Raw genomic sequence first — 26,748 nt, 5'->3', positions numbered from 1 at the left:
AGTAATGGTGTAGCTTTTTCATGTAGTACTATCATAATTATCCTGATCAGGAATTTGATAATGATGATGAACTGAATAACTGCAGTAACATATCTGACATTAAAATTAGCAAGACAAAGACTATGAAAATAGGTTAGAACACTGAAAATATCAGCTACATTCTGTACAAAGAGCGTATAGAGTAAAACATTTCAATTACTTAGGCCCATTTCTTGGCAAAGGCAAATTAAATGTGGAAATAGACAACAGAATTAGTAAATTATTGCTACTACCCCAAGACCTCATGGAGTCAAAGACTCATCTGGGAGGTCCTTTTATCACATACACAGCTCATCACACCGTGTCTTGAACACATTCAAACTCCTTGCAAACACCACACTCTCAGGCAAGGCATTCCAATCATTCACAATTCTGCACGAAAAAAACCTGCCCCTACACCCTCTTTATACAGTTTCCAGGATTGACCTCTGGTTCTCCCCCGATCTCTCATTATTTTCTGTAGAACTTCTCCAGCATTGATCCTATAACAACCCTTAGGTCTCTATCATATCTCCCCTCTTCCTCCTGTCCACCAAACTCTACAAATTATATCTTTTCAATCTTTCCTCATACTCGACATTCTAGAGAAACTACCTTAGTCAGTCGCTTCTGGACCCTTTCCAACATCTCTTCATCCTTCTGAAAACCAGCTGACCAAATCTGGGCACAATAGTCCATGTTTGGTCTAATCAAAGCCTTATACAACAGAACAAGAATCTCCTTACTTCTACACGTCAGTGTCTCCGCATCATTCCCAGAAGCCTTTGTGTTGACTTCACAATTTTGGCTATGTGTCCCCTAAATTTCAGATCCTTATCCACTATCGCCCCTAGATCTCTTATTTCTTCCACCTCCAACAATATATCCTCACCAAGCATAAATTCTGCATCCCATCTTTGTTTTCCAAATTTTATAACTTACATTTTGCAACATCGAACTCGCATCTCCATTTCCGTGCCGAATCACTCAATTTATTCAAGTCTTCTTGTAAGGCCACAACATCGTCACTACTCTTCATGGTTTATCTCCCAATTTTGCATCATCTACAAACAACTGAATATCTCCATCCAAATCTTCACCTATATCATTAATATACAAGTTAAACAGTAATGGATCTAAAACAGACTCCTGAGGCACTCCTCCACTAGTGACTTTCATTTTCCTGGATATCGCTCCCCATACACAACTTGTTGATACCTATCAAATAGCCAGTCTTCAATCCAATGCACTAATCTAATATCCAACCCCATCTGCTCTAGTTTGACTATCAATTTATCATGAGGTACGTCAAAAGCCTTTGCGAAATCTAAGTTATATTACTGTGTATCCTTCTCCTCTGTCCAAGGAAGCAGTCACTTTATTGTAATAAGTAGATTACTAAAACATGACCTCCCTTTAGCAATTCTATGCTGTCCATCAAAGATAATACCATTGTTGCTGACCCAACTCTGGATCCTAGTTCTCACAAGCTTCTCCATCAACTTAACCACAACACCTGACACACAGATAGGCCTATAGTTTGATGCTTGGGTTTGATCACCTCCTTTATGAAGTGGCACAATCTTGCCCTCCTTCCACTCCTTAGGGACTTGACCTAGTGCAAGACTTGTATTAAAAAAATATGCCAAGACAGGTGTCAACTCAAAAGAACTCCTTACAATTCTTTTTGGCTTCATTAGCTAACTGCTGTTCATACCTCTCTTTAGCTACCTCACCAACCAAGTCACCCTCCTTTCCTAGTCTTTGTAGACCTCATGGAATTGGTTATTTCCACTTCTATTATGCTGCCTCCACAATGCCCTCTTTCTCTGTATCGCATGCTTAATCTCTTCATTCATCCATCTCGCATCTATCTTATTTAACCTATTTACCAGCATATTATAACCCTATAATACCAGCTTTACGCTGATATTATAGGGAGTGAATGAAATACACTTATATGGAGTAACAGAGAATTCATCAAAACATTGAACTAACTGTATATAATACAGTGTTCAAAGCAATTTTAATTTATGGATCTCAGATCTGGGTTGGAACTTAAACAGTCGATCAAAGGCTTGAGACCACAGGTATGAGAGTTCTGAGAAAGATTAAGCAAGTGGACAGATGACATGAATGAATAACAATGAAGGTTATTAGGAAAAAACCTGACATTGTTGGCATTCAGGAAATTGCAAGCAGATCTAATCTAATCTAAGGTGGTATGCTCACTCTAACAGAATGGGAGAGGAAAGATTACTGAAACAGATGTTTCATGCCAGAATTGCAGGAAAGACCAAGAAGATGAAAATCTAAGTGGAATGATGCAGTCAGAGGTTCCTTGCTATTCTTGCAAGGCACCTCTGACTGTATTGACAATACTGAAGTTATGACTGATAAGCCGAGAAAAACTGTCAACAGGAAGTTGACCATTTATCTCAATTAGCCTGTAAAAATAGTGATAATATAACCATTTCATATACACTAGTGTCCAAAACCTAGAATGAACACTATTTCTGAAGATTACAACTGCAAATTCAGACAAATTAGCTTGTGACAATTTGTATAACGGACAATTTTGAGTAGAAAGCAGTTACACATTTAAATTTTCGAATTGCATGCAAAGGGATCAGCACTCAACAAGGTAAAAAGCAAAAGACTGTACTACGCTAATTGTGTTTGAAGGAAGCTCTTTTTTGTGAAGGAATAAAGCTGCAAACTTGGATGCCTTCTAATGTCTCAAAGACAACACCCAAACGATTTCACAGAGGGAAATCTTATTGGAAAGATTGAAGAAGGCCACAGAATTACTGATATTGACAGTTTGGAATTTCACATAGCACTGTATCCAGGCTCTGGCCAGCATTTCAAGCCAATGGGGAAATCCATAGAGAATGAAGACAGATTTTTGGTTATAAAAACAAATTGTAATCAATGCACCATGGAAAGTCAGCTTGCAAGTTGGCTCCATTCAAGCACAGGTATGTAGATATCTCGACAAACTGTGGTAAGGTGTCTGCAACAAGGGCACGTAGTCTGCATCCCTTTATCCACAGCTCATCATACAACACATTCTCAGTTGTGCTGTATCCGTAAAAATTGGACAATAATGTACTCTTTACAGATCAAAGTCATTTTAGTCTTTCCTCTGATTCTAGATGACACTTGATTCAGTGTGAATGTTGTCCTGCTTACCATCATGAGAATGTTCTTTTATTTATTTATTCTTATGGAAAATGAATACAAAGCAGTTACAGGTCAATGTACAGTCCAGAAAGCCAATTCAGGGCCTCATTCATCACCTTGTGGATGTCCTGGAAGCCACCACTATGAAATTGGTATCTTGGGCTGTCATTCACAATATGAGTGATCGTCTAGGCCAGGGGGGGGGAACAGTCTACAATAAGGGTGGTCTGACAGTCTCCATTTATGCAGTAGGTAGCCACATTTGCCCTGGTTAGTTCCGAGGCATTATGCTTAATGGCTGCACCAAGCTACAATTGATGGAAAAGGGGACTATGACTGGTGAACAATATAGTAACAAAGTTTTTCAACGTCAACGTTCGATTGTTCCATGGTGGTGTAGGCGAAGAATTTTTATGGATGACAATACTACACATCATACACAAACACTGGATATACTTCTGGAGACCAAGAATATTAATCAAATCGAATGACCAGCATGCTCTCCAGATTTTAACCCCATAGAACATGTTTGGGAAGCAATAGGGAAATGCACTGCTCAAAATTCCCCTCCAGAAAAAAAAAAACAAGGCCTTATCCTTGCTTTGAAGGAGGAGTTTGCCTTAAGAACTCCTGAATAGCTTGGTGCTAAGCATGATAAGAAGTTGTAAGAGCTGCATCGCAGTCCAGGGTGAAATGTCTGTCTATACTGAAATGTCTGTCTGCATAGTTTTCTGTAAGCACTGTACATTAATTCCTTAACTATGTCCTTAATGAAATTTTAACTTTATTTTTTAATAAAAATGTACTGCAATTTAATTTGTACGAAATTTATAACACATTTTTTGTGTAATGTAATTTATTAGCATGCTGGCAATAAATTTATGTCTACATTTGGCTGTAATCATAAAAATTTTTCCATATACAGGTAAAAATATAGTTCATCCTTAGGTTTTGGACATCAGTGTAGTAATATCATAGTATCCTATACACCCCCCCCCCCTTGAAGGTGCATATCAGGAAATTGAAACTGATGGTGATCGTATACATTTTTAAAAATGAAATATTAGAAATCAGAAAGGATTAAACAATTAGAAAGGAACTTGACCATATTAGAATTTGTAAATGTGCAACCAGAGCTAATCAATGGAAATCAATCAAAGCAAAACGTATACATTTTTAAAAATGAAATATTAGAAATCAGAAAGGATTAAACAATTAGAAAGGAACTTGACCATATCAGAATTCGTAAATGTGCAACCAGAGCTAATCAATGCCAAATCAAAGGTTAACAAAAAAAGGTGTCATAATAAAACTGACAGGATCCAAGTACAAGAACTAGGTCAGTGGTGCCTTAGAAGACTAAAATGTAAAAACCAGAAATGATGAAGACCTCACAAATAATATATTTGGAAGAAAATTGCTCAGATGAAGCAGTAATAATAATTAATTCTGTTGGACTATCACAATATCCTATGTACTACTTAAGAGCATACATCAGGAAATGATAACAATAATAAACCAGACTTATGAATGCCATATCCAATCAAACTCCAAAAACAACTAGAGCAATTAACCAAGCATGGCAGTATCACTTCACTGGACTGGACATAAAGAAAGGAAAAATCTACTGCTCCTTTCATAATTCAGATCAAGTTAATAAAGGAATAAATGCCTTCCTGCAATAATCTGAGTAAGACCACAGGAAGGACTTTACTAACCACATCTTTCAAACAGCAACATTAATTTAGAACAGAAGCAAAAAATTTTGGCAGTGTGAATGTGAGCAGAGATAACACATCAGAAACTGCACATGATATAATCCTGTCAAAATTATTATTACCTCCCCTTGTTATTTTACAATCAGGCATTCCAACCTGCCAAATGGCTTGTAACATATGAAAGTCATATACGTGATACTGAAGTGTGCCACACACACATCTCAAGATGCTGATTGACATAGGTAAGAAAATGTGATCTGATAGACTTTAAAGAAAACCGAATGTAGATTACCAGTTGAAGGATGTCAGTATCCAGGAAACTGCCAATATTGTTGTGCAAGTTGATAGATGCAAAATGTGGAACAGGTGGCCATGGAATATAACCAGGGGATGAACTACGATTCCCAATCCAACATACCTTCCTCCATATGGACCATCAAAGTATGCCCAGTTGAGGTACCATGTTTATGCCTGATCATCAATGACTATGTCTACAGTTTGCATCTGAGGGATGTTGCTGAACACTGATAACTAGAAAAAAAAAAGTTGCCTTTTAGGATAAATTTTGTTTCCAGCTAATGCTCTATAGATAATATGTAGAGGGTTAGGCAAAAAGTTGGGGAAAGGAATCATCCAATCACGGGCCTGCATAAATAGAAAGGAAGCAGCAGCATTATGACAAGGGAACGTTTTCCTGGGAATCTCTTGGAGCCCTGATACCCATACAAGGAATGCTACAACACACCAGTCCATTGTGGCTGATCAGGTATACATCCCTTCACAGTGAGTGTTTTCCTAGATGACACAGGTATATTCCAGCAGGAAAATGCAAGATGACACACTGCTAATATCATGAGTAGTTTACTAAACATGACAGTGACTTCCAATTGTTAGATGCCAAATTTCAATCCTATTTCAATAGAATCTCTTGGAGCCCTGATACCTATACAAGGAATGCTACAACACATTTCAATTTCAATCCTATTGAAATTGAAATGTGTTGTAGAATCCTATAGAATCTCTTGGAGCCCTGATACCCATACAAGGAATGCTACAACACATTTCAATTTCAATAGAATTCTATTTCAATAGAATCTCTTGGAGCCCTGATACCCATACAAGGAATGCTACATTGCTAATATCATGAGTAGTTTACTAAACATGACAGTGACTTCCAATTGTGAGATGCCAAATTTCAATCCTATTTCAATTTGAAATTGAAATGTGTTGTAGAATCCTATAGAATCTCTTGGAGCCCTGATACCCATACAAGGAATGCTACAACACATTTTAATTTCAATCCTATTTCAATTTCAATAGAATTCTATTTCAATAGAATCTCTTGGAGCCCTGATACCCATATAAGGAATGCTACAACACAATACATCCCTTCACAGTGAGTGTTTTCCTAGATGACACAGGTATATTCCAGCAGGAAAATGCAAGATGACACATTGCTAATATCATGAGTAGTTTACTAAACATGACAGTAATTTCCAATTGTTAGATGCCAAATTTCAATCCTACAAAACATCTCTGGGATTACATGGAATAAGAGAGATGGAATTTGAATTTTCCACCCCAAACACTCACAGATCTATGGGAAGCAATCGTGACAACATGCTACAACCTACCTCCTGCAACATTCAAAGATCTTTTAATAGAGTTCATGCCATTCTGCATAGCAGTAGTAGCAACAAGAAGAAGGACTTAAGAACCATTAGGACAGTGGTGAGCATTTTTTGACTTGACAGTGTATATATAATCATGATCATGAACCCAGTAATCCATCTGCTCAGCAGGATTTACAAGAAACTATATCTAAACAAATATAAATCAAAGGAAAATGTAAAAGTCAAATGTAAAATGTAAATTGTAAAGGATATTTAGAAAAATTACCTGCTGTTGTGTTGCATTCAGTCCCAAACAGTTTATGAAAGGTGTTGGATCAATATACCTATAAATGATAATAAAATGAATAGAAAATAAAATAAAAAGTAAATATTCAAAATAGAAGTTACATAAAAAATATTTTTCTACTGGAAAACCTCTGATGAGAAACAATCATTACAAATAGTTGTCAGGCCAGTGAAACAAAAAAAAATGCACCAATACAAGCAAATATACAGGTTTCTTGGGCAGAGCTAGTCTTTTTAAGTGGTGCAATCCAAGGAAATTCCAATTGCAAAGTGTATTCTCATTAAGCTCTCTGGTTTATTTCTCAAAACTTTCTAGTTTCAATAAATTCAGTTATGAAATAAGGAGAGAATTACAGTATCCCCAATTTCTATTATTTTCTAGATTGTCTTTTAATTTTATTATGACAATCAGTAACATATAATAGATTATGCTGCATTTGAGCCCATACGTGAGAGGTTGGTCTCTCTTTCTCCCCCCCCCCATATGTGTATAAGCTGAATGACATTATGATCAGGTAACTTGACTTTTCCTTAACCTAATTTAACTGGATAAGGACAGTTAACTATCTTCACAGTCAGCTAGATAAGTTATGTGCATGTTCTTCACTAGTTTGAATGTTTGGTAGAGAAAGGAGGAAACTAAACTTTCAAAAGAGAAAACCATTAAACATCATTATGAAGTCAGTCAACTCACATTTATTTGAAACACTTCTATAAATAGTAGCCTAGACAGAAAGCCTAGATGCTTTTCCTTTTATAGATAAATGAACTCTCGTGAAACTCAAATCCTATCTATATTGGTGTTCAATACACATTTCATTCTTCCACTTCAATTGACGACCCTGTGGTACTTCAATATTCTCATCTTCAAGATTTTTTATAACCAATGTCTAAAATAATGATCTCTTTGCCATTCTTCAGTGTGATGGAGGAAAAATTATGCACTTTGATGCAAACAAAACACAATCCTGTCTTATTTTCACACAAAATATCCCACTTCAAGCATTTTATACACAAATACATTGTGACCATAGTTATGCTACTCATTTTCCTAAAATTTGGTGTATTTTTCCAAGCAAGACACTATGAATGCCTTACAAATCATCTGCACTACCTCAGATTACTACTCTCACATTTGAGAGTATACATTAAAAAAAAAAAACTTCTTAAAATGGATTGGCGCTATCCTCTCTAGAACAAATGACACACTCTAATCTAACAGATAAGCTTAGGTGTTGATGGTTATTCATGACTTATTTTTCACGCTATCCTCATTGATGTTTTGTTTCTGTTTTTTTATAGATATTTATTTTCAAAAGTAGTGTCCTGCTGAACTGACTTCACACACTAATTACTATCCTCTAAGATCATGAAAACACATGCAGCTGCTAGTCAACATCTATTAACAATTTAGGTTAAAACATAATAAATCAAATTTTCATCCCCCTCTTTCATTTCACCTAACTTTGTCTTCTGGAAGTCTTCCTCACAGTGGTTTATATTCAAGAAACACATCAGCAGGTTCCCTCTTTCTTCTTAACCACCTGCACCCCCCCCCCCCCCCACACACACAAACATACACACTGCACTGATGTGCTATGGGATTTGCAACCTTTTGTGTGCAAGAGACTAATATAAAAAAATTAAGTATCTCAGAATCAACTTCCCCCATCTCATATCTTATTCTAATGAGTAACACAACCATTTTATTTATTTATTTAGTAAATAGTTTCAGACACTAATTTTCCTAGCAGTGCACAACTTCTCACCTATCCATATTTGACAAGAAATTATATTTTTGTTCATCATCATCATCAAATTCCTGCCATGTACCATCAAGGGGTGTACAGGATATGACAGTACTACATGAAAAAATTACATCATTACTAACTTCCTATCTACAATTTTCCTCCAAATCAGTCTGTTACTTGTCAAGACTCCAACATTATCAGATCTTATATTTCTATCGTCTAAGGCACTTTGTACCGTATCAATCCACCTATATCTTGGTCTTCCTGGGTCGTTTTCCTGGCAGAGAACACTTGTTTTGCTAATCTTTCCTCTCCCATTCTATTTAAGTGACCATACCATCTGAGATTAGCTCTGCTAACGCATTCCTGAATGCTGACAATGTCAAGTTCTTTCCTAATATCCTCATTTTTAATATGATATTGCCATTGATGCCATCTGTTCACGCCTCTAATCTTTCTCAGGACTCTCATATCTGCGGTCTCTAGTCTTTGGTCAAGTGTTTTACTTCTGACCCAGCTCTCAGATCCATAAGTTAAAATTGGTTTGAACACAGTCTTGTATACAGCTAATTTAGTGTTCCGACTAATTTCTTTCTTATTCCATATGAATTTATTCAATTGACTTCCCACGATACCAGCTTTGTTGATTCTGTTGTCTATTTCTATATTTAGTTTACCATCTTCAGTAAAAATTGTGCCTAAGTAGCTGAAATGTTTTACTTGTTCCACAGGTTCTCCATTCACAACACAGTTGACATTTTCAATGATTCTGCCTATTTTCATTGTCTTTGTCTTTTTATTGCTGACCTTCATACCATATCTATTACAACAGCTATTCAATTTAGTCAGAGAATCTTGCAGACTTGTAGCGGATTTATTTAGAAGTATAACATCATCCGCATAAAGCAAAGAGCTGACATTAACATCTCCAATTTTGATATCAGGTTTAATACCACATTCCTTCATAATGTGATCCATATAGATAATGAATAACAGAGGGGATAATGTACATCCTTGTCTCACACCAGATTTAACATTAAACCATCTTCCTGTACTTCCTTCAATTCTAACTGCTGACTCACAACTCATATAAAGACTAAGTATTGCTTGATATAATGCCCCATTGACACCATATAACTGCAGCGTATTGAATAGCTTCTCTCTTGGCACCTTGTCATATGCCTTTTCCAAATCGACAAAACTTAAATACAGATCTTTGTTATATTCCCATGCTTTCTCGACTATTTGTCGTAAAGTGAAGATCTGATCCTCACAGCCTCTATTTGGCCTGAATCCAGCTTGTTCTTCACCAAGCTTTTCTTCCACAATTCTTCTCAACCGTTTCTCAAGTATACTTGCATAGATCTTGCCAGGAACACTCAGTAGGGAAATACCTCTGTTATTCTCACATTCAGTTTCATTTCCCTTTTTATATATGGGTACTATGAGAGCTCTACTCCAATCATCGGGAATTCGTCCCTCTGTCCAGGCTTTCTGAACTATGCAGTGCAGCCACTGTAAGACTCTTATACCACCATACTTCAGCATTTCTGGTCGAATATCATCTACTCCTGCTGCCTTTCCACATTTCAAGCCTTTGATGGCTTTTTCTACTTCAAGTATGGATATGTATTCCTGACTGCATGCCTGGTCAGTGTTTTTTATCACTGTGCTGTCATCACTGCTTGTTTCATTTAGCAGTTTTTCAAAGTAATTACTCCATACTTCAAGGATATCTTTTTCTCCTGTTTTCATTTCACCTTTATCATCTCTAATTCCTTTTACAGCACTCTTTCCTCCATTCCTAAGCTTCTTCAACAACCTCCAGAATATTTTGCCACCTTCTTGATATTTATTTTCTATATTCTTGCCAAAGTCCTCCCATGACTTTTGTTTAGCTAGTTTTACACACTGTTTAGCTTTCTTACATTTGTCTCTGTATTCTGTAAGAGTAAAAGCTGACTTATTTGCCAGGAACTTTTGATATGCTTTCTTCTTTTCCTTCACTGCCTCTTTAACTTCCTGTGTCCACCAGGGAGTTCTGATTTTTTTATCTTTGCACACAACCTCACCACATGCCTCTCTGGCAGAATCAATCAATGTTTCTTTCAGAGTTTGCCACTGAATCTCCAAGGTTTGATTCCTGTTCTCAAACTCTTTCATTTTCTTTTCAATAATATTTCTGTATTTTAGTCTACAGTTTACATCTGAGAGCTGCTCAACTTTTATTCGCTTTAAAACTTTCTTACATGTTATTCTTTTCAATATGAAATTCAATTTTATCCTGCTCAAGACTAAATAGTGATCACTTCCAATTTCAAATCCTCTGTACACTCTGGTGTCCTGCACCAGGGAGAAAACATCACTATCAACAATAACATAGCCAATGAGACTTTTCTTATTCCTTGCCTCTTCTCTCCATGTGAATTTGTGCACATTTTTATGTTGGAACATGGTGTTAGTAATAACCAGTCCATGTCCTGAGCAGAAATCCAACAGATATTTGCCATTATTATTAGCTTTGCTCTTTTCTCCAAATTTTCCCAAACTATTTTTGTATGTCTCACAATCATTTCCTACTCTACTATTTAGATCCCCAACAAGGACCAACTTTTCCTTTTTCATTGTGTCAGTTGCTTTTTCTAAAGCCTCAAAAAATTCCTCCACTTCTACCTTAGTAGAACCTTCTGTGGGACCATAGGCACAAATAAGTCTCATTGTCCAGTTCCCCATTCTCATATTTGCCCACATTACTCTACTTGAGACTGACTGCCATTCAAGAAGATTAGCTTCGTATTTTGTGTTGAATACTATGGCTACTCCTTCTTTTCCTTGATTGTTATTGCCTGAATATAACATTTTGTATTTATTGCTCAGAAAGATCTCACCAGTTTTGGTCTTTTTTGTTTCAATCACCCCTATTATGTCGATCTGGTACTTATCTAATTCCTCAGCTAGCTCCATTTCTTTGCCATTCAGGCTTCTTACGTTGATAGTACCGATCTTTAACTCTGGTGATGTTGAGTTGGGGTTTGTTTTCAGATTTGTTCCAGTAGCTGACTTTTCGCTGTTCGCCCTGGTTCCCTGGCATAAACAACGGGGGCCTTGTTTAACCGGGCGACGCCCCAGCCGGCATGAAATTTTGTCATGTTGTACCATCATTTTTTATTTTGGTTTATCCAATAAGAATACAATTTGGTTGGCTAAATCCCAAATTGCCAGCCCATCCTTGTTCGTTCAGTATCAAAGTAGATACCCAACAGGGTGCACCACGAGAAGGTGAGGATTGGACATTAGGTCAGAAGCCCTGGTCGGTTCTCCGCATTCCTTTAAAGGCTATGTGGAGGTCTCCTCTCAGTTATACAGCTTTGACCCTTAAGCACCCCTTTTTTTTTTTTTTATATATTTTTGTTTTAACCCTTTATCCAAGCATACTTCTTCTTCTCTTTCATCTAAGATGGGTTGAGTCTTCTCTTGAGCAGGATTTTCCAGTCTTCTCTATTCCTTGCTGTTCAAAAAGGTTCCTTATATATCCAAGCATAAGTAAACAAAATTTGCACATGAAGTATTTTCAAACTAGTCTACTTGTAAGTAGAGGTGTTGATTTGGTATCAATTACCTTGGTATCCCATAATGCAAAACACTTCGGTTTCAGGCATGTATATTGCTATGGTCTAGGTAATGACCCACGAAGATTAATTACCCAGACCAGTGTTGAACTTTTCTTTCCTTTAGTGTTACACGGTGATCAGCATTCATTTTAGACAAATTATAGACTCAACAACCATGTTATAAATAATATTTAATTTCCCGACATTTCGTCCTTCATATTAAGATCATCATATGGAGTATACATACATATATATATATATATATATATATATATATACACACACAGAGACAAACTAAATTACATTTCACACAGTATGCTAAAGAGACAATGATTTGATCGATGGTTATTCTACTGGCCTGACCTCTAGTGAAAAAAAAAAAAAAAAAAAAAAAAAAAAATCAACTAATGCCTTTTTATTCCCTAATAGGGAGTAGGCGAGGCCTTTATACCCTATCTAGTTTTTGGAGACTGAGTGGGCAGTTCAATCTCCACCGGTAGCCAATCAGAGATAGCTGGCCCATATCTATCACTAATTATAGCAGCCGCCGATGAAGAGGCTGGCAAACAAGTGCTGCCATCTCTTGATACCTAACCCTAACAAGATATGTCACTGTCTGAAATAATGTGGGTACTACGGTCGATTTTCTTGAGTTTATGGGACGAAAAACCCGCTTGCCTGTGCCAGAGATCGACTAACTCAGAACCGGTCGAAGATAGGCTTAGAAAAAGTTCCTCCAGTCAGCGACTAGACTAGAACCTAGGTCTAACCTCAAGCAGCCAAGCGCAGAGGACGCAAGCGCCACTTCCACTGAGCTACACAGGCCTAGTGAAAATAAAATAAAATTAAAATAAATAAATGAAATGAAATGAAATAAAATAACTACATCAAAGCTACATTCTATTTAAGACATCAGAGAAACATTCTTTCATATAGACAGCTTTATTACAGTAAAATTGATGTCCTAATTTAACATGACAATTGTTATATTAGATTTAAGATCCTGGATTATCTATGGTCCTATTTATAATTAACTCTTAGGAAGAAAGGTTAAGTGGGTAGAATATATACCTTCAATATTCTTGGGAATTTTTATACCCTCATTATTATTAAGATTAGGGTGGTTGATAAGGATTTAATGATGAATTTAATTCATCATTAAAGATGAATTAAAAGTTATCAGCAATACCTTGCTAAAAAATGGTTACAGCCCAAAATACTATCAACAAAATTCTGTAAAACAAACAAGACCTCACTTAAAAACAAACTAGACTACAATAAAACTGTAACCATTCCATATATTAAAGGGATATCAGATAAAATAAACAGAATACTACAGAAATACAACCTTAAAGCCACCTTTAAATCTCCTGCAAAATTAAAGAACTTACACAAATTATCCAAGGATTCACTCCCTCTGCTGGCACACCCTGGAGTATACCATATTCACTGCACCTGTAATTTTCCCTATATAGGGGAAACATGATGCACAATCCCTATCAGAAGAAAGGAACATAACAACACATTAAATATAATAACTATAGTAAATCTGGTCTTTCTGATCATGCCCTGAACACTTTACATAGAACTGATTAGAAAAGCACCTATCATTTACATCATACTAAAACATGGTATGAAAGTAAATTTAAGGAGGCCAGTGAGATTCTTAACAACCGCCTTAATCTTAACAAGAATGAGGGTCTTAAAATACCAAGAATATGAAAGGTACATATTCTACCCATGTAACTTTAATCCCTAAGAGTTAATTATAAATAGGACCATAGATAATCCAGGATCTTTAATCTAATATAATAATTGTCATGTTAAATTAGGACATCATTTTTTCTGTAATAAAACTATCTATATGAAAGAATGTTTCTCTGATGTATTATATAGAATATAGCTTTGATGTAGTTATTTTATTTTCACTAGCGATCAGGCCAGTAGAATAACCTTTGATCAAATCGTTGTCCCTTTAGAATGCTGTGTGAAATGTAATTTAACTTGTCTCTGTATACTCCAGATGATGACCTTCATACGAAGGTCAAAATGTTGGTAAATTAAAAAATTTTATTTATAACACGGTTGTAGAGCCCATAATTTGTCTTAAATGAAATTGAACTTTTCTAGATGTGAAAAAGTGAAAGGATGTTCATCATAAGATTGCAGAAAGAGAGCCCGGATAGTTTTATGAGAAAGAAAAGACATTTTAAACACATTAATTACAAATAGCAAAATTCTCTCTCCATTGCTAAGAGACTAAAAAAAAAAAAGTATTGAATGCCCAACACATTGTATAGTATAAGCAATTCCCTGCCATTAAAGTATCTTGGAACTTCAGTCAGTTATTGAATAGAATGTTATTGTTAGTATACAACTGTGGAAGTTCTTGAAAGAATAGGTTACATGCTTCTTTATACCAAGTTATGCTGTTATTAAACAGTAGGAATGATGTAGCACTTAGAGTTAGGCACAGAATACCTGAAGTATTCAGGAACAATCTTAGCTCCTGGATCATTTATGATCATTTAGTCTAAAAGACATCAACCTGATATATGCAACATTGAATTCACTGATACCCCTTCCTTGTATGAGAAGTCACATGTATAAGGAGGAAGTATTAGAGCAGTTTCACAAACTGAATAAGAATTCTGCAATACGAACTGATGAGTTATCAGCATGGATGCTAAAAGAGTGTTCAGCTGAACTGGCAATTCCTTTGACCAGGCTATATAATTTAAGTTTCAGAACAAGGAAGATTTTCCACAAGAGTGGAAAGAATGTATGAAAATACCATTGCACACAGGTGGTGCAAAGGCCAACATATCCAACTACTGACCAATCAGTATCTACGGAGTAGTAGTGAAAATTTTGGAAAAGTTGGTTAGGGCTCACATTCAGAAATGGGTTGAAAGAAAATCTCTACTTTGTAATAAACAGCATGTGTTTATTAAGGGAAGATCATGTTTTAGCAACTTGCTCACATTCTATAATAATATTACCACTGAGTTAGACAAGGGGGATGGATACACCATGATACTTTTGGATTTTGCTGACTTTTGATAGAATACAGCATAGAAGAGTGTTGCATAAATTGGAGAATATGGGATTGGATTATTGACTATTGGCATGGATAAGAGGACAGCTGACTGATAGATATCAAAAAAGTCATGTATGAGGCAGGAGGGGGGGGGATGTGAATCTGCAAGATTAAAGGTAACCAGTGTGGAGCCTCAAGGATCAGTCCTTGATGCACTGTTATTCAATCCGAACATTAATAACATTGGGAAGGATTTGACATGTGACATACAGATATTTGCTGATGATGCAAAAATAGGAAATCAGGAATGTGGCTGATATGCAGTATTTGCAGAATGATTTAAATAGGCTGGAATTGTGAGCATATGAAAATGGGTATCAGTTCAATGTTAATAAATGTAAGGTCATGCACTGTAGTGTGATAAGATATCCAATGTCATAATATATTGGTGGGATTATGCTAGAAGAAACTCATGGGGCTAAGGATCTGGGAGTTTTATTAAACAGGAAGTTGAAGTTCAAGGGTCATATAGCAAAAATTGTAAATAATTGCCTTGACATGTAGAGATAAGAAAGTCATTTTGTCTCTTCACAGGACCTTGATAAGAACTCGCTTGGACTATTGCATGCAGGTCTGGTCTACTGGTTTCTGTGGTTATTTACGCATATGGCTTTGTGAAACTGGCAAGTGAAATGTACAATCACAATCTCCAGAAACAAATGATGAAAATCTTAACGTGTAAAAGTTCATTACATAAAAGGCACAAACTACTTTCCAAGTCTTCCTTTTTTTAAAAAAAAGGAAGAGTAATTTGTTATAGTCAAGCCAGGGAAAATTATCACCCTACTGCACCAAATATGACAAGACTGCTTGTTCTCTCAACACATCACAACAGAAATGTAGCGGTATCCAAGGTTTTATTAGAGAGCAGTTGTGACTTGTGTGAAAATCTTGATCCATTAGAGAAAACCCATTTCACTTTGCATCATCATCTTCTAGGATGAGGAGGAGGAGGAGTTCTGCTGATACTTCGACGAGGACTGTGAGAATGGCTATGAGAATAACATCTTCGTGGTGAATGGGACCTTGATCTTCTATTTCTTCCATAACCACTGCCACCACCATACCAACTACAGGTCGATGTCCAGACTTCTTGTGTAGAGGCTTAAGTGCTGTAAGGACATTATGTTGGAGGTTTAATGGATTTTTTACAACACTCAAAAAGAATTAAAATGGAATTTAATACTTCCTATATTTCGTCCTAGTCACTAGGACATCTATGGGGATTACAAAAACAATTAATGTAACATGCACACAAAAACTTACAATACTAAGCCCAACCACGTGGGTGACACTAAAGTCCTATCTAGGTGGAGCGCCCTCTACGGGCGGTAGTAGGTGGCCTGGAATGTAAGGTAGGACCTCTGGTGATGAGTGTTTCCCAAATCTTCGGAAGCTTAATACAACCGTATTTGTTAAGATTTGGTTGGTTTTTGAGAGCTGCTGCTGCTTCTAAGAAAAGTCTCTCTTTCTTGAATTTGCTGTGGTGGAGCATGGTGGTTTTCTTCCATGATACTCTGTGGGTGGTGTCCAAAACATGGTCAGCCAAGCCTGAATGGCCATAGTTGTGTTTATGGATGCTGATCTGCCTGTCTGTCCAAAGTACGCAAGCTTACAGGAACAGGGTACTTTGTAAACTCCAGGCAGAGAGAGAGAGGAGGGAGCTGATCTTTTGTAGAACGGATAAGGGTAGCAAGTTTGCGGTAGGGCTTATATGCTGTGTGTAGGTTATACTTTTTTAGTATCTTGGCTATTTTTTCCGAAGTGCCACGGATGTAGGGTATGGTGATGGCATTTTTAAAATCTTGTTGACGAGAGGGACGGGGAATGGGGGAGGAATTGATTATTTTTTTGATACTGTGTTCGCTGTAGCCATTGGAGAGGAAAGTTCTGTGTATGTGGTTAAGCTCAGTAGTGAGGGCGGTTCCACTGGAACAAAGATTGTGGGCTCTCTTGGTAAGGGTTTTAATGATGCCATATTGTTGTGAGGGGTGGTGGTGGGAGAGTTTGTGAATGTATCTGCCTGTGTGTGTGGGTTTTCTGTATACAGTGAAGGCAAGTGTATCATTAGGCAGGCGTGTGACTAAGGTGTCTAGGAAGGGTAAACAATTGTTCTTTTCCTTTTCCATAGTAAACTGGATTCTTGGATGTAGGCTATTGAGATGACCGAGGAAGGAGTCTAACGTGTCTGGGCCATGAGGCCAAATAGAGAGCACATCATCTACATATCTTAGCCAGATAGAAGGTTTGAGTGGGGCTGAGTCTATGGCTCGTTTTTCGAAATCTTCCATATAGAAATTGGCAAGGGGGGGTGAGAGGGGGGGGAACCCATGGCGGTTCCCTCTAGCTGCTTGTAGATTTTGTTATTCCAAGAGAAATAACCAGAATTGATGGCAAAGGAAAAGAGATCTAAGATGTCGAAGGGGAAAACGTTTTCTAAGAGAGATAAAGTGTCAGTTTGAGTTTGTGAAAGTGAAAGTGTTTACCAATATTCCCTTAAGTGACAATTTATCTCTCTTAGAAAACGTTTTCCCCTCCGACATCTTAGATCTCTTTTCCTTTGCCATCAACTCTGGTTATTTCTCCACATATCATGAAGTATATTACAAAGGATGACTCCTTGAACAGCCTGATGAAAATATTCCCTTCTAAGTAAGGCACTGAAGATGTTTGCCAATCTACAGCATGATGTTCCATTACTATATGTGCCACAAGTCAATTTCTTTCTACTGTCTTATTTTCAATGTCACTGGCACGTTCTTTTTTTTTTGCAAACGTAAGTTTCTGTGGTTTAGCAGTTCTGTTGAAAGTTTTTGGTACTGAGACCACATTATATGTAAATAAAGAGCTTAATAAAAATAAAGAATTAAAACCCAATAAGTTTCATAAGAATTACATCATCAGGCACATAAAAGTTTTACACAACAAAAGCCTATTAACAATTAATTACACATATTACATGGTTTTGATAATTGCACAACTGTTACATATAATTGATAAAGCAAAATACAAATGATATATTCATTACTGTATGCATGTTGGAACATTGCTATTTGTTATCACATTCTGTGATATCACGCATGTCCTAGATCCTATCCTAGGTTTGTGGCAGTTAAATTTTTAATCAAAGCAGACCATACTTGATGTCAAATTAAGACTTGATTTTTATTGCATTGTGTAGGGATCCTAAGTATTTGAGAGGCTTCTTAAAATTTCTTGTAAAACAGTTACGATCAATATATGACATTTTTGTTTGTTGCTGTCCCAGCCCCTGGCCCATGAACAAGGAGCCCTCCTGCAACACTTGACTCTTGCAGGCAAACCTATTAGCCAAATGATCCTGGTCATGCCATCAAGGACTGTCTATCTTGCTGAAGTAATGTGAGACTACCAGGATCATCCTTTCCAGATGTCCATGGGTTGCACTGATGGCTAACTCAGAGGCAAGGAATTGGATTTCAGAAATGATGGTCTGGAAGATAGGAGAAGCAGAGCAAAGAATACAGGATGAAAAGCATAGAAAGAGAATAAGAATGAAAAGGGCCAGTACCATCACTGGGAGGTCTCCTCCACCATGATCTCATTTGGGTTCTACACTATATGATTGGCAATACTACTGTCAACATGTATCTTTGTCCAGAGGTAAATATCTTTACTAATATATAATAAAACAAATTCACACTTTTTCTTCAACATTTTCTTGTGAAAAGTATCTAAAATTCCTTAGTGCACTGAAGAAACTATTTTTTTTATAACCTCTTTCACAGTATAAGCAATGTAAGCTAGCTTTGCATTAATTACATAACACTGTAATGCTCTAAATATTTCTAGTATATATTCATTCTTGGCCTTTTTACATTATCAATATTTTACAATGCACATATCCTATCCTAATTTACACTCATTCGTAGACCTACACTTTTTTTTTTTTTTTTTACTATGTAGGCATTCAGAACCGAAATCCTAAGGAATAGGTTGGTCGCTCCTTATTCCTGGAGGTATCCTATGACCAGTTTGCCTGCTTGTGGTATGAAAAATTCCCGATAAACTGGGGGGGACCTTGCTGTCCACGCTCAAGACTGGCTAACTTGGCTATAGCTGAGAAAGATCCTTGAGCTCCTCACATCGTAGATGGGGAAATGAACCTAGGATACTCCTTACCCAGGCATATGGTTGTGAAGCACATAGCCACTAGGCTAAGCCTGCAGAATTGCAATGCACATATACATTACAAAAATATAATTCAGCAATAATTCATCAAAAGCAAGATGCATTACATATGAATAATCATTCAAGAAATACACAGAAGCAAACAATAAAATGCAAAACAATTGTCAGAAAATCGAAATCTAAAGGCCAAGAGAGCAAAAAACTTGCCTCTGTCCAAATGGAAATTGTGCCTTCTGCTCCCCCCCCCATCAAGATGCTGTTTCTATTGAGCTGTGCTTCCGCCTCTCTCTAATCTAGATGGCACCTGTTACAGCACCTAAAGATAGAGATGACCTTCTGGTATCAGACTTCTCTTCCCAATCCTGCACAGATGGCTAAGGCAAGTTCACCTACTCATATAGAAATGGTGTTCCATATGCCTTCTGTAGCTTTTCAACAAAAAGACATCAGAAGAATGTTAAACAATTTAACAACTTGGTCTTCCTGCCACCTTCTGTAATGGGGGTAATAAGCTTTCTCTGAATGTCATAGTGGATTGGCTTCTTCTTCACCAATGCAGATATGCTTCTGGGCTCTGTTTTATTATCTTTCTCCTATGCCTAAATAACATATTTTCAATCACTACTAACCCTACTTCCACAGATTTGTTGATCACAGCACACACTTCATTCATCCTACTTATTCGACAAACCACGACATAATTTCTCAGACAACCCAAGCTTTAAGATTGTCTGAAACTAGTGCATTAAACATCGATTTTCACACCATTCTTCAGTGGGGAGAGGATAACCCTTCAATGCTACCAAAATGCCGTCATGCCTTTTATTCTTGCAAGGGAACGCATCTCACCTACCTTTACCCTTAATAATACACAAATCACCAAACAGTATCAGATCTCATTCCTGGTACTGACATTTACCACTGGAATTTTGTGGCATAAACACATCAGTTCAATAGCTGCTTCCACCTCTAAAAATCTCTCAAATACTATTTTTCACCCATCCAGCTACAACTTGTACAAATCCCAAATCTGTCCATCTCTAAAATACCATTCACATGTTTGAGGTGGTGCACCCTAAAAATTTGTAATGCTGTACATGTGATAGCAATTTGGATGACAAATGATTTCTCTCTCACTCTCACTGACTAATTTACTTCAAACATTATCTCACAGATGCACTATTGCAGTTCTATCTTTTCTACTGATAGTTGACAGTTCAGTGGAGCAGTGGCTATGGAAATGCTTTCTACTAGACCTGTCAAAATAATAGAAGCAGCAGCTGTCCAACATTCCTTTTCAGTTCAACTGCAAACACGATGCACCTGCTTCTCCTCTTTTCCTCATTTATCTACCTTCTCATGACAACAAACACTTCCTCAACAAGTGCTTCTCCAACTACAATCTCTAACTTTGCAAGAAAAATGCCAATATATTTCTTCTTTTCCATCCCTCACCTGCACCCCCATACATGGCACTGATGTGCTACACATTCTTCTGTCTCTCATGATGGGATCAATTAAAAAGTTGATTAATAGTATACTTTGCAAATGAGAAGTGGAATGGGTCACAAGTTTCTGGAATCAAAACTTGCAACCTCCATATGAAACTAGCTAATTTTATTATAAAGTAATTCTTTCTAAGTAGTATGAACACCCCAGAGTAAACCAGTTTTTAAATTCATAATGGGAATAAATTAAAAGCAAAAATAAATTGATATATTTTTATCTCTGATTATATGATTATAAGATACTGCATTTTCTTTATAACAGTTCCAATCAAATAAACACACATATAAACCAATTAAAGAAATATAATGATTTTATTTTGAATTCAAGTACTTTTACCTTCGACTACTAAACTGTAATAATGCAAAAATTATTTGTAAATGTCCAATTTTTGAAGAAGGAGAGAAGATAGAAGATCCACCTTGAATTGACTGTTTCCTAACTACAAGACAAAAAAAATTATTTGTATTAACTAATCTTAAATTAAAAATATCTACATGATAAAAAATTTCTGATGAGTGTTTCCTTAAAGGAAACAATTCTTCAATAAGTAGTTGAAGAACTGTTTAAGTAAACAATTACAAAGTTAAAAAAAATTAAAAGTTTTATAAATTTTCAAATGTGAAACATAATACGAAGTAAAAACCACTTTGTAAATATAAAATAACTTCACTGATCTTCTCTTAAACTTAATGACCTATTATCATCACATTACTTAGCTTCACATAAATCTAATTAATATTGATGGAACTGTGATGGAACAATTAATTCCATCTACACTGTCTGCTCTGACTGGTATGGAAATATTGTGCTATCGTTAATTTTTCATTATGTCTTCATTGTGAAGACATTACGAAGAGTCCACAACAGCACAAGAACAATTTTAAACTCAACAGAGTATATCCTAAAAGGATCATGACAGAGTTTAAGTTTGCATAACCTGTAATAATCTGCATAATATTATCAAGATAAGATGTCTTAGCTAATACAGACAACTCTCATTATAACTAACTTGCACAGACAAAAAGGAATAATTTGATATAGTGAATTTCCATCAGAAAAGCACTGATTCTATAGACAGGTCTTTGCTGGGGCTTTTAAATAGTTTGTTAAGGTGGGAAAGCAATGTTTGCCATAAAGAAGATAGTTATTGACTGTAACTCAATGAATATAAATTTAAAATAAGAAAGAAAATACTTTGGTTCTTTCAAATCAACTGAAACTAACATTATCAACAGCTTTAACACTGACACATTGTCACCAATATTTAATATTTTCTACATTATCTATTACACACACACACACACAGATGGTCACTGTCATGTGTAATAGACATTAAAAAAGACAATGGAAGGATTTTTTTTTTCCTGAACAGCTAGAGGTTATATTCCTGGAAGAACACTATATGTGCACAACTGTTCCAGCAGTAGATAGAATACACAGGTAGATGAGTAATTCATTGGGTTTTAAGTTAGATTCCGAAACAATGTGTGATATTTGATTCTGGCATGCAATTCTGAGTATTTAGTATTCATCACTAAATAGAGGCTAATCTTCTTGAATAGCAGGCAGTCTCAAGTAGAGTGATGTGGGCAAATATCAGAATGCGGAACTGGACAATGAGACTTATTTGTGCCCATGGTCCCACAGAAGGTTCTACTAAGGTAGAAGTGAAGGATATTTTGAGGCTTTAGAGAAACAACTGACACAATGAAAAAGGAAATGTTGGTCCTTGTTGGGGATCTAAATAGTAGAGTAGGAAATGACTGTCAGACATACAAAAATATATTCAGAAAATTTGGAGAAAAGAGCAAAGCTAATAATAATGACAAATACCTGTTGGATTTCTGCTCGGGACATGGACTGGTTATTACTAACACCATGTTCCACCACATAAAAGTGTGCACAAATTAACATGGTGAGAAGAGGCAAGGAATAAGAAAATTCACATTGATTGTTCTTTCCCTGGTGCAGGACACCAGAGTGTACAGAGGATTTGAAATTGGAAGTAATCACCATTTAGTCTTGAGCAGGATAAAATTGAATTTCATATTGAAAAGAAGAACAAGTAAGAAAGTTTTAAAGCAAATAAAAGTTAAGCAGCTCTCAGATGTGAACTGTAGACTAAAATACACAAACATGATTGAAGAAAAAAATCGGAGTTTGGGAACAGGAACCAAACCTTGGAGATTCAGTGGCAAGCAAAACATTGTGGTGGCAAGCAAAATTTTATGTGGTGGAACATGGTGTTATTACTAACACCATGTTCCACCACATAAAAGTGTGCACAAATTAACATGGTGAGAAGAGGCAAGGAATAAGAAAATTCACATCGATTGTTTTTTCCCTGGTGCAGGACACCAGAGTGTACAGAGGATTTGAAATTGGAAGTAATCACCATTTAGTCTTGAGCAGGATAAAATTGAATTTCATATTGAAAAGAAGAACAAGTAAGAAAGTTTTAAAGCAAATAAAAGTTAAGCAGCTATCAGATGTGAACTGTAGACTAAAATACACAAACATGATTGAAGAAAAAAATCGGAGTTTGGGAACAGGAACCAAACCTTGGAGATTCAGTGGCAAGCAAAACATTGATTGATTCAGCCAGAGAGGCATGTGGTGAGGTTGTTTGCAAGGATAGAAAAATCAAAACTCCATGGTGGACACAGGAAGTTAAAGAGGCAGTGAAGAAAAAGAAGAAAGCATATCAAAAGTTCCTGGCAAATAAGTCAGCTTGTGCTCTTAGAGAATACAGAGACAAATGTAGGAAAGCTAAAGCTAAACACTGCGTAAAACTAGATTAACAAAAATCGTGGGAGAATTTTGGCAAGAACATAGAAAATAAATATCAAGAAGTGGCAAAATATTCTGGAGGTTGTTGAAGAAGCTCAGAAATGGAGGAAAGAGTGGTGTAAAAGGAATTAGAAATGATAAAGGTGACATGAAAACAGGAGAAAAAGATATCCATGAAGTATGGAGTAATCACTACGAAAAATTGCTAAATAAAACAAGTAGTGATGACAGCACAGTGGTAAAAAAACACTGACCAAGCATGTAGTGAGGAATACATATCCATACTTGAAGTAGAAAAAGCCATCAAAAGCATGGAATGTGGAAAGGCAGCAGGAGTAGATGATATTCGACCAGAAATGCTCAAGTATGGAGGTATAAAAGTCTTACAGTGGCTGTACTGCATAGTTCAGAAGGCCTGGACAGAGGGACGAATTCCCGATGACTGGAGTAGAGCTCTTATAGTACCCATATGTAAAAAAGAAAATAAAACTGAATGTGAGAATTACAGAGGTATTTCATTACTGAGTGTTCCTGGTAAGATATATGCAAGTATACTTGGGAAATGGCTGAGAAGGATTGTGGAAGAGAAGTTTGGTGAAGAACAAGCTGGATTCAGGCTAAATAAAGGCTGTCAGGATCACATTTTCACTTTATGACAGATAGCTGAGAAATCATAGGAACATAACAAAGATCTGTATTTAAGTTTTGTAGATCTGGAAAAGGCATATGACAAGGTGCCAAGAGAGAAGCTATTCAAAAAACTACAGTTATATGGTGTCAATGGGGCATTATATCAAGCAATACATAGTCTTTATTTGAGTTGTAAGTCAGCAGTTAGATTTGAAGGAAGTACAGGAAGGTGGTTTAATGTTAAATCTGGTGTCAGGCTAGGATGTACTTTATCTTCTCTGTTACTCATTATCTATATGGATCATATTATGAAGAAAAGTGTTATTAAACCTGATATGAAAATTGGAGATGTTAATCTCAGCTCTTTGCTTTATGCGAATGATGTTATATTTCAAAATAAATCCGCTACAAGTCTGCAAGGTTCTCTGACTAAATTGAATAACTGTTGTAATAGATATGGTATGAAGGTCAGCATTAAAAAGACAAAGACAATGAAAATAAGCAAAAAAAATGAAAATGTCAATTGCATGGTGAATAGAGACCCCATAGAAACAAGTAAAACATTTCAGCTACTACAGGCACGATTTTTAGTGAAGATGATAAATTAAATATGGAAATAGACAACAGAATCAACAAAGCTGGTATGGTAGGAAATCAACTGAATAAATTTATATGGAATAAGAGAGAAATTAGCCAAAACGCTAAATTAGCTGTATACAATTGAAACCAAATTTAACTTATGGATCTCAGAGCTGGGTCACAAGCAAAACACTTGACCAAAGACTAGAGACCACAGATATGAGAGTCCTGAGAAAGATTATAGGCGTGAACAGATGGCATCAATGGCAACATCATATTAAAAATTGAAGCTATTAGGTAAGAACTTGACATTGTCAGCATCCAGGAATGTGTTAGCAGAGCTAATCTCAGGTGGTATAGTCACTTAAACAGAATGGGAGAGAAAAGATTAGCAAATCAAGTGTTCTTTGCCGGGTTGGCAGGAAAAAGGCCCAGAGGAAGACCAAGATATAGGTGGATTGATACAGTAAAAAGTGCCTTAGAAGACAGAAATATAATATCTGATAATATTGGAGTCTTGATATTTAATAGACTGATTTGGAGGAAAATTGTAGATAGGAAGTTAGTAATGACGTAAATTTTTCATGTAGTACTATTATATCCTGTATGTAGTACTTTCATGTAGTACTATCACCCCTTGACGGTATATATACCAGGAATTTGATGATAATATGCAGGGTTAATATCTGAAGAAAAACTTAGAATGTTTCTCTTGTTGTTCCTTGAATATCAAAAATTCAGGATACAAAGCTGTTGCTGAGATTCTAACACGCTTTCTCCAGAAGTGCCTGTGACTGTCTTGAATTCAGCAACTACATGTTCATTATGTTCTAGGGTAGATAAATGGTGTGTTCCTTTCATTTTCCAAATTTTATACCATACACTTTTTCATTGGTTGCAAAATTGGATCCAAAATTGTTTTTGATAGACAACTAATGCAATGTGACTTGGCCTAAGCAAGTGTAAAAGCTATGAAATTTGATGTGGCAATGCATTTCCTGAAATGTAACCCCATGCTCTGATTTGATATTTTCTGGCTTCTTGACACAAAGTTCCATTGTGGTTTCAGATAGTCCCCTGAAGGCAAGATGATGTTTTCAGAACTGCAGTTGTCACTTATGATAACACTATATTACACATATTACTGCACCACTAATAGGTACCTGGATAATTGTCTCAGTATCAAATTTTGCAAGATGTGAAAGGTGTTCCAGTCAGACTGGTCAACATTCCTTGGTATCCACAAAGGAGAACTTGGTTCCTCTGAAGATATACTACAAAGAACAGAAGAGTGATCGCTTCCATATATGTTCTTTTATTTGACATTCCACATAAATAGTGGAAGAATGGAAAAGGAACAGATTGTAAGTTTGACTGCAGAATACGAGCAGGTAGAAATAGGCAATGTACGGTAACCACTACTGAGAAGTGAGAAGGAGAGAGAAAGAGTTCATTATCATCAGGCACACGCTCAACAATCTGGCTTCACCCATTCATGATGGCACTACCACACACACACACACACACACAGACACACTACTGTGTCCATTAAATTTGTCCATATTAAGTATGACTGGAGGTAACTGCAATGTAAGATTACCTAGAATTAATTCAATACCTGGCAATAAATAAATGAAACACACAGCAATAAGAAATCCTACTGAGAGGCAGATACCACCTTCCAAAATCATGTTGGACATGATAAAAATGGGGGTATAGGCAAAGGCAGATCAAGGGGGGGGGGTATTGAACCTGGTGGCTTCCAGA

At 36.3% G+C, this 26,748-nt stretch overlaps 1 protein-coding gene across 3 annotated transcripts in view; it reads right to left on the bottom strand.

Annotated features, from left to right (window-relative positions):
- LOC150105315 (ubiquitin carboxyl-terminal hydrolase 48-like) overlaps positions 1-26,748 on the bottom strand; it is a 776,830-nt gene that overhangs the window by 629,793 nt on the left and 120,289 nt on the right. For all 3 annotated transcript variants that reach the window (XM_090394693.1, XM_090394696.1, XM_090394694.1), the window contains 2 exons: positions 21,319-21,421; positions 6,822-6,879 (listed from right to left, as the gene is read on the bottom strand). In XM_090394693.1, coding sequence (XP_090250819.1) covers positions 6,822-6,879; positions 21,319-21,421 — 161 coding nt within the window. The remainder of the gene's footprint in view (positions 1-6,821; positions 6,880-21,318; positions 21,422-26,748) is intronic.

The sequence above is a fragment of the Typopeltis vanoorti genome, chromosome 6, assembly GCF_054136105.1.
Source record: "Typopeltis vanoorti isolate ZY-2024b chromosome 6, IOZ_Tvanoo_1.0, whole genome shotgun sequence".
Lineage (NCBI taxonomy): Eukaryota > Metazoa > Arthropoda > Arachnida > Uropygi > Thelyphonidae > Typopeltis > Typopeltis vanoorti.
This window is presented reverse-complemented; position numbering and strand designations above follow the sequence as displayed.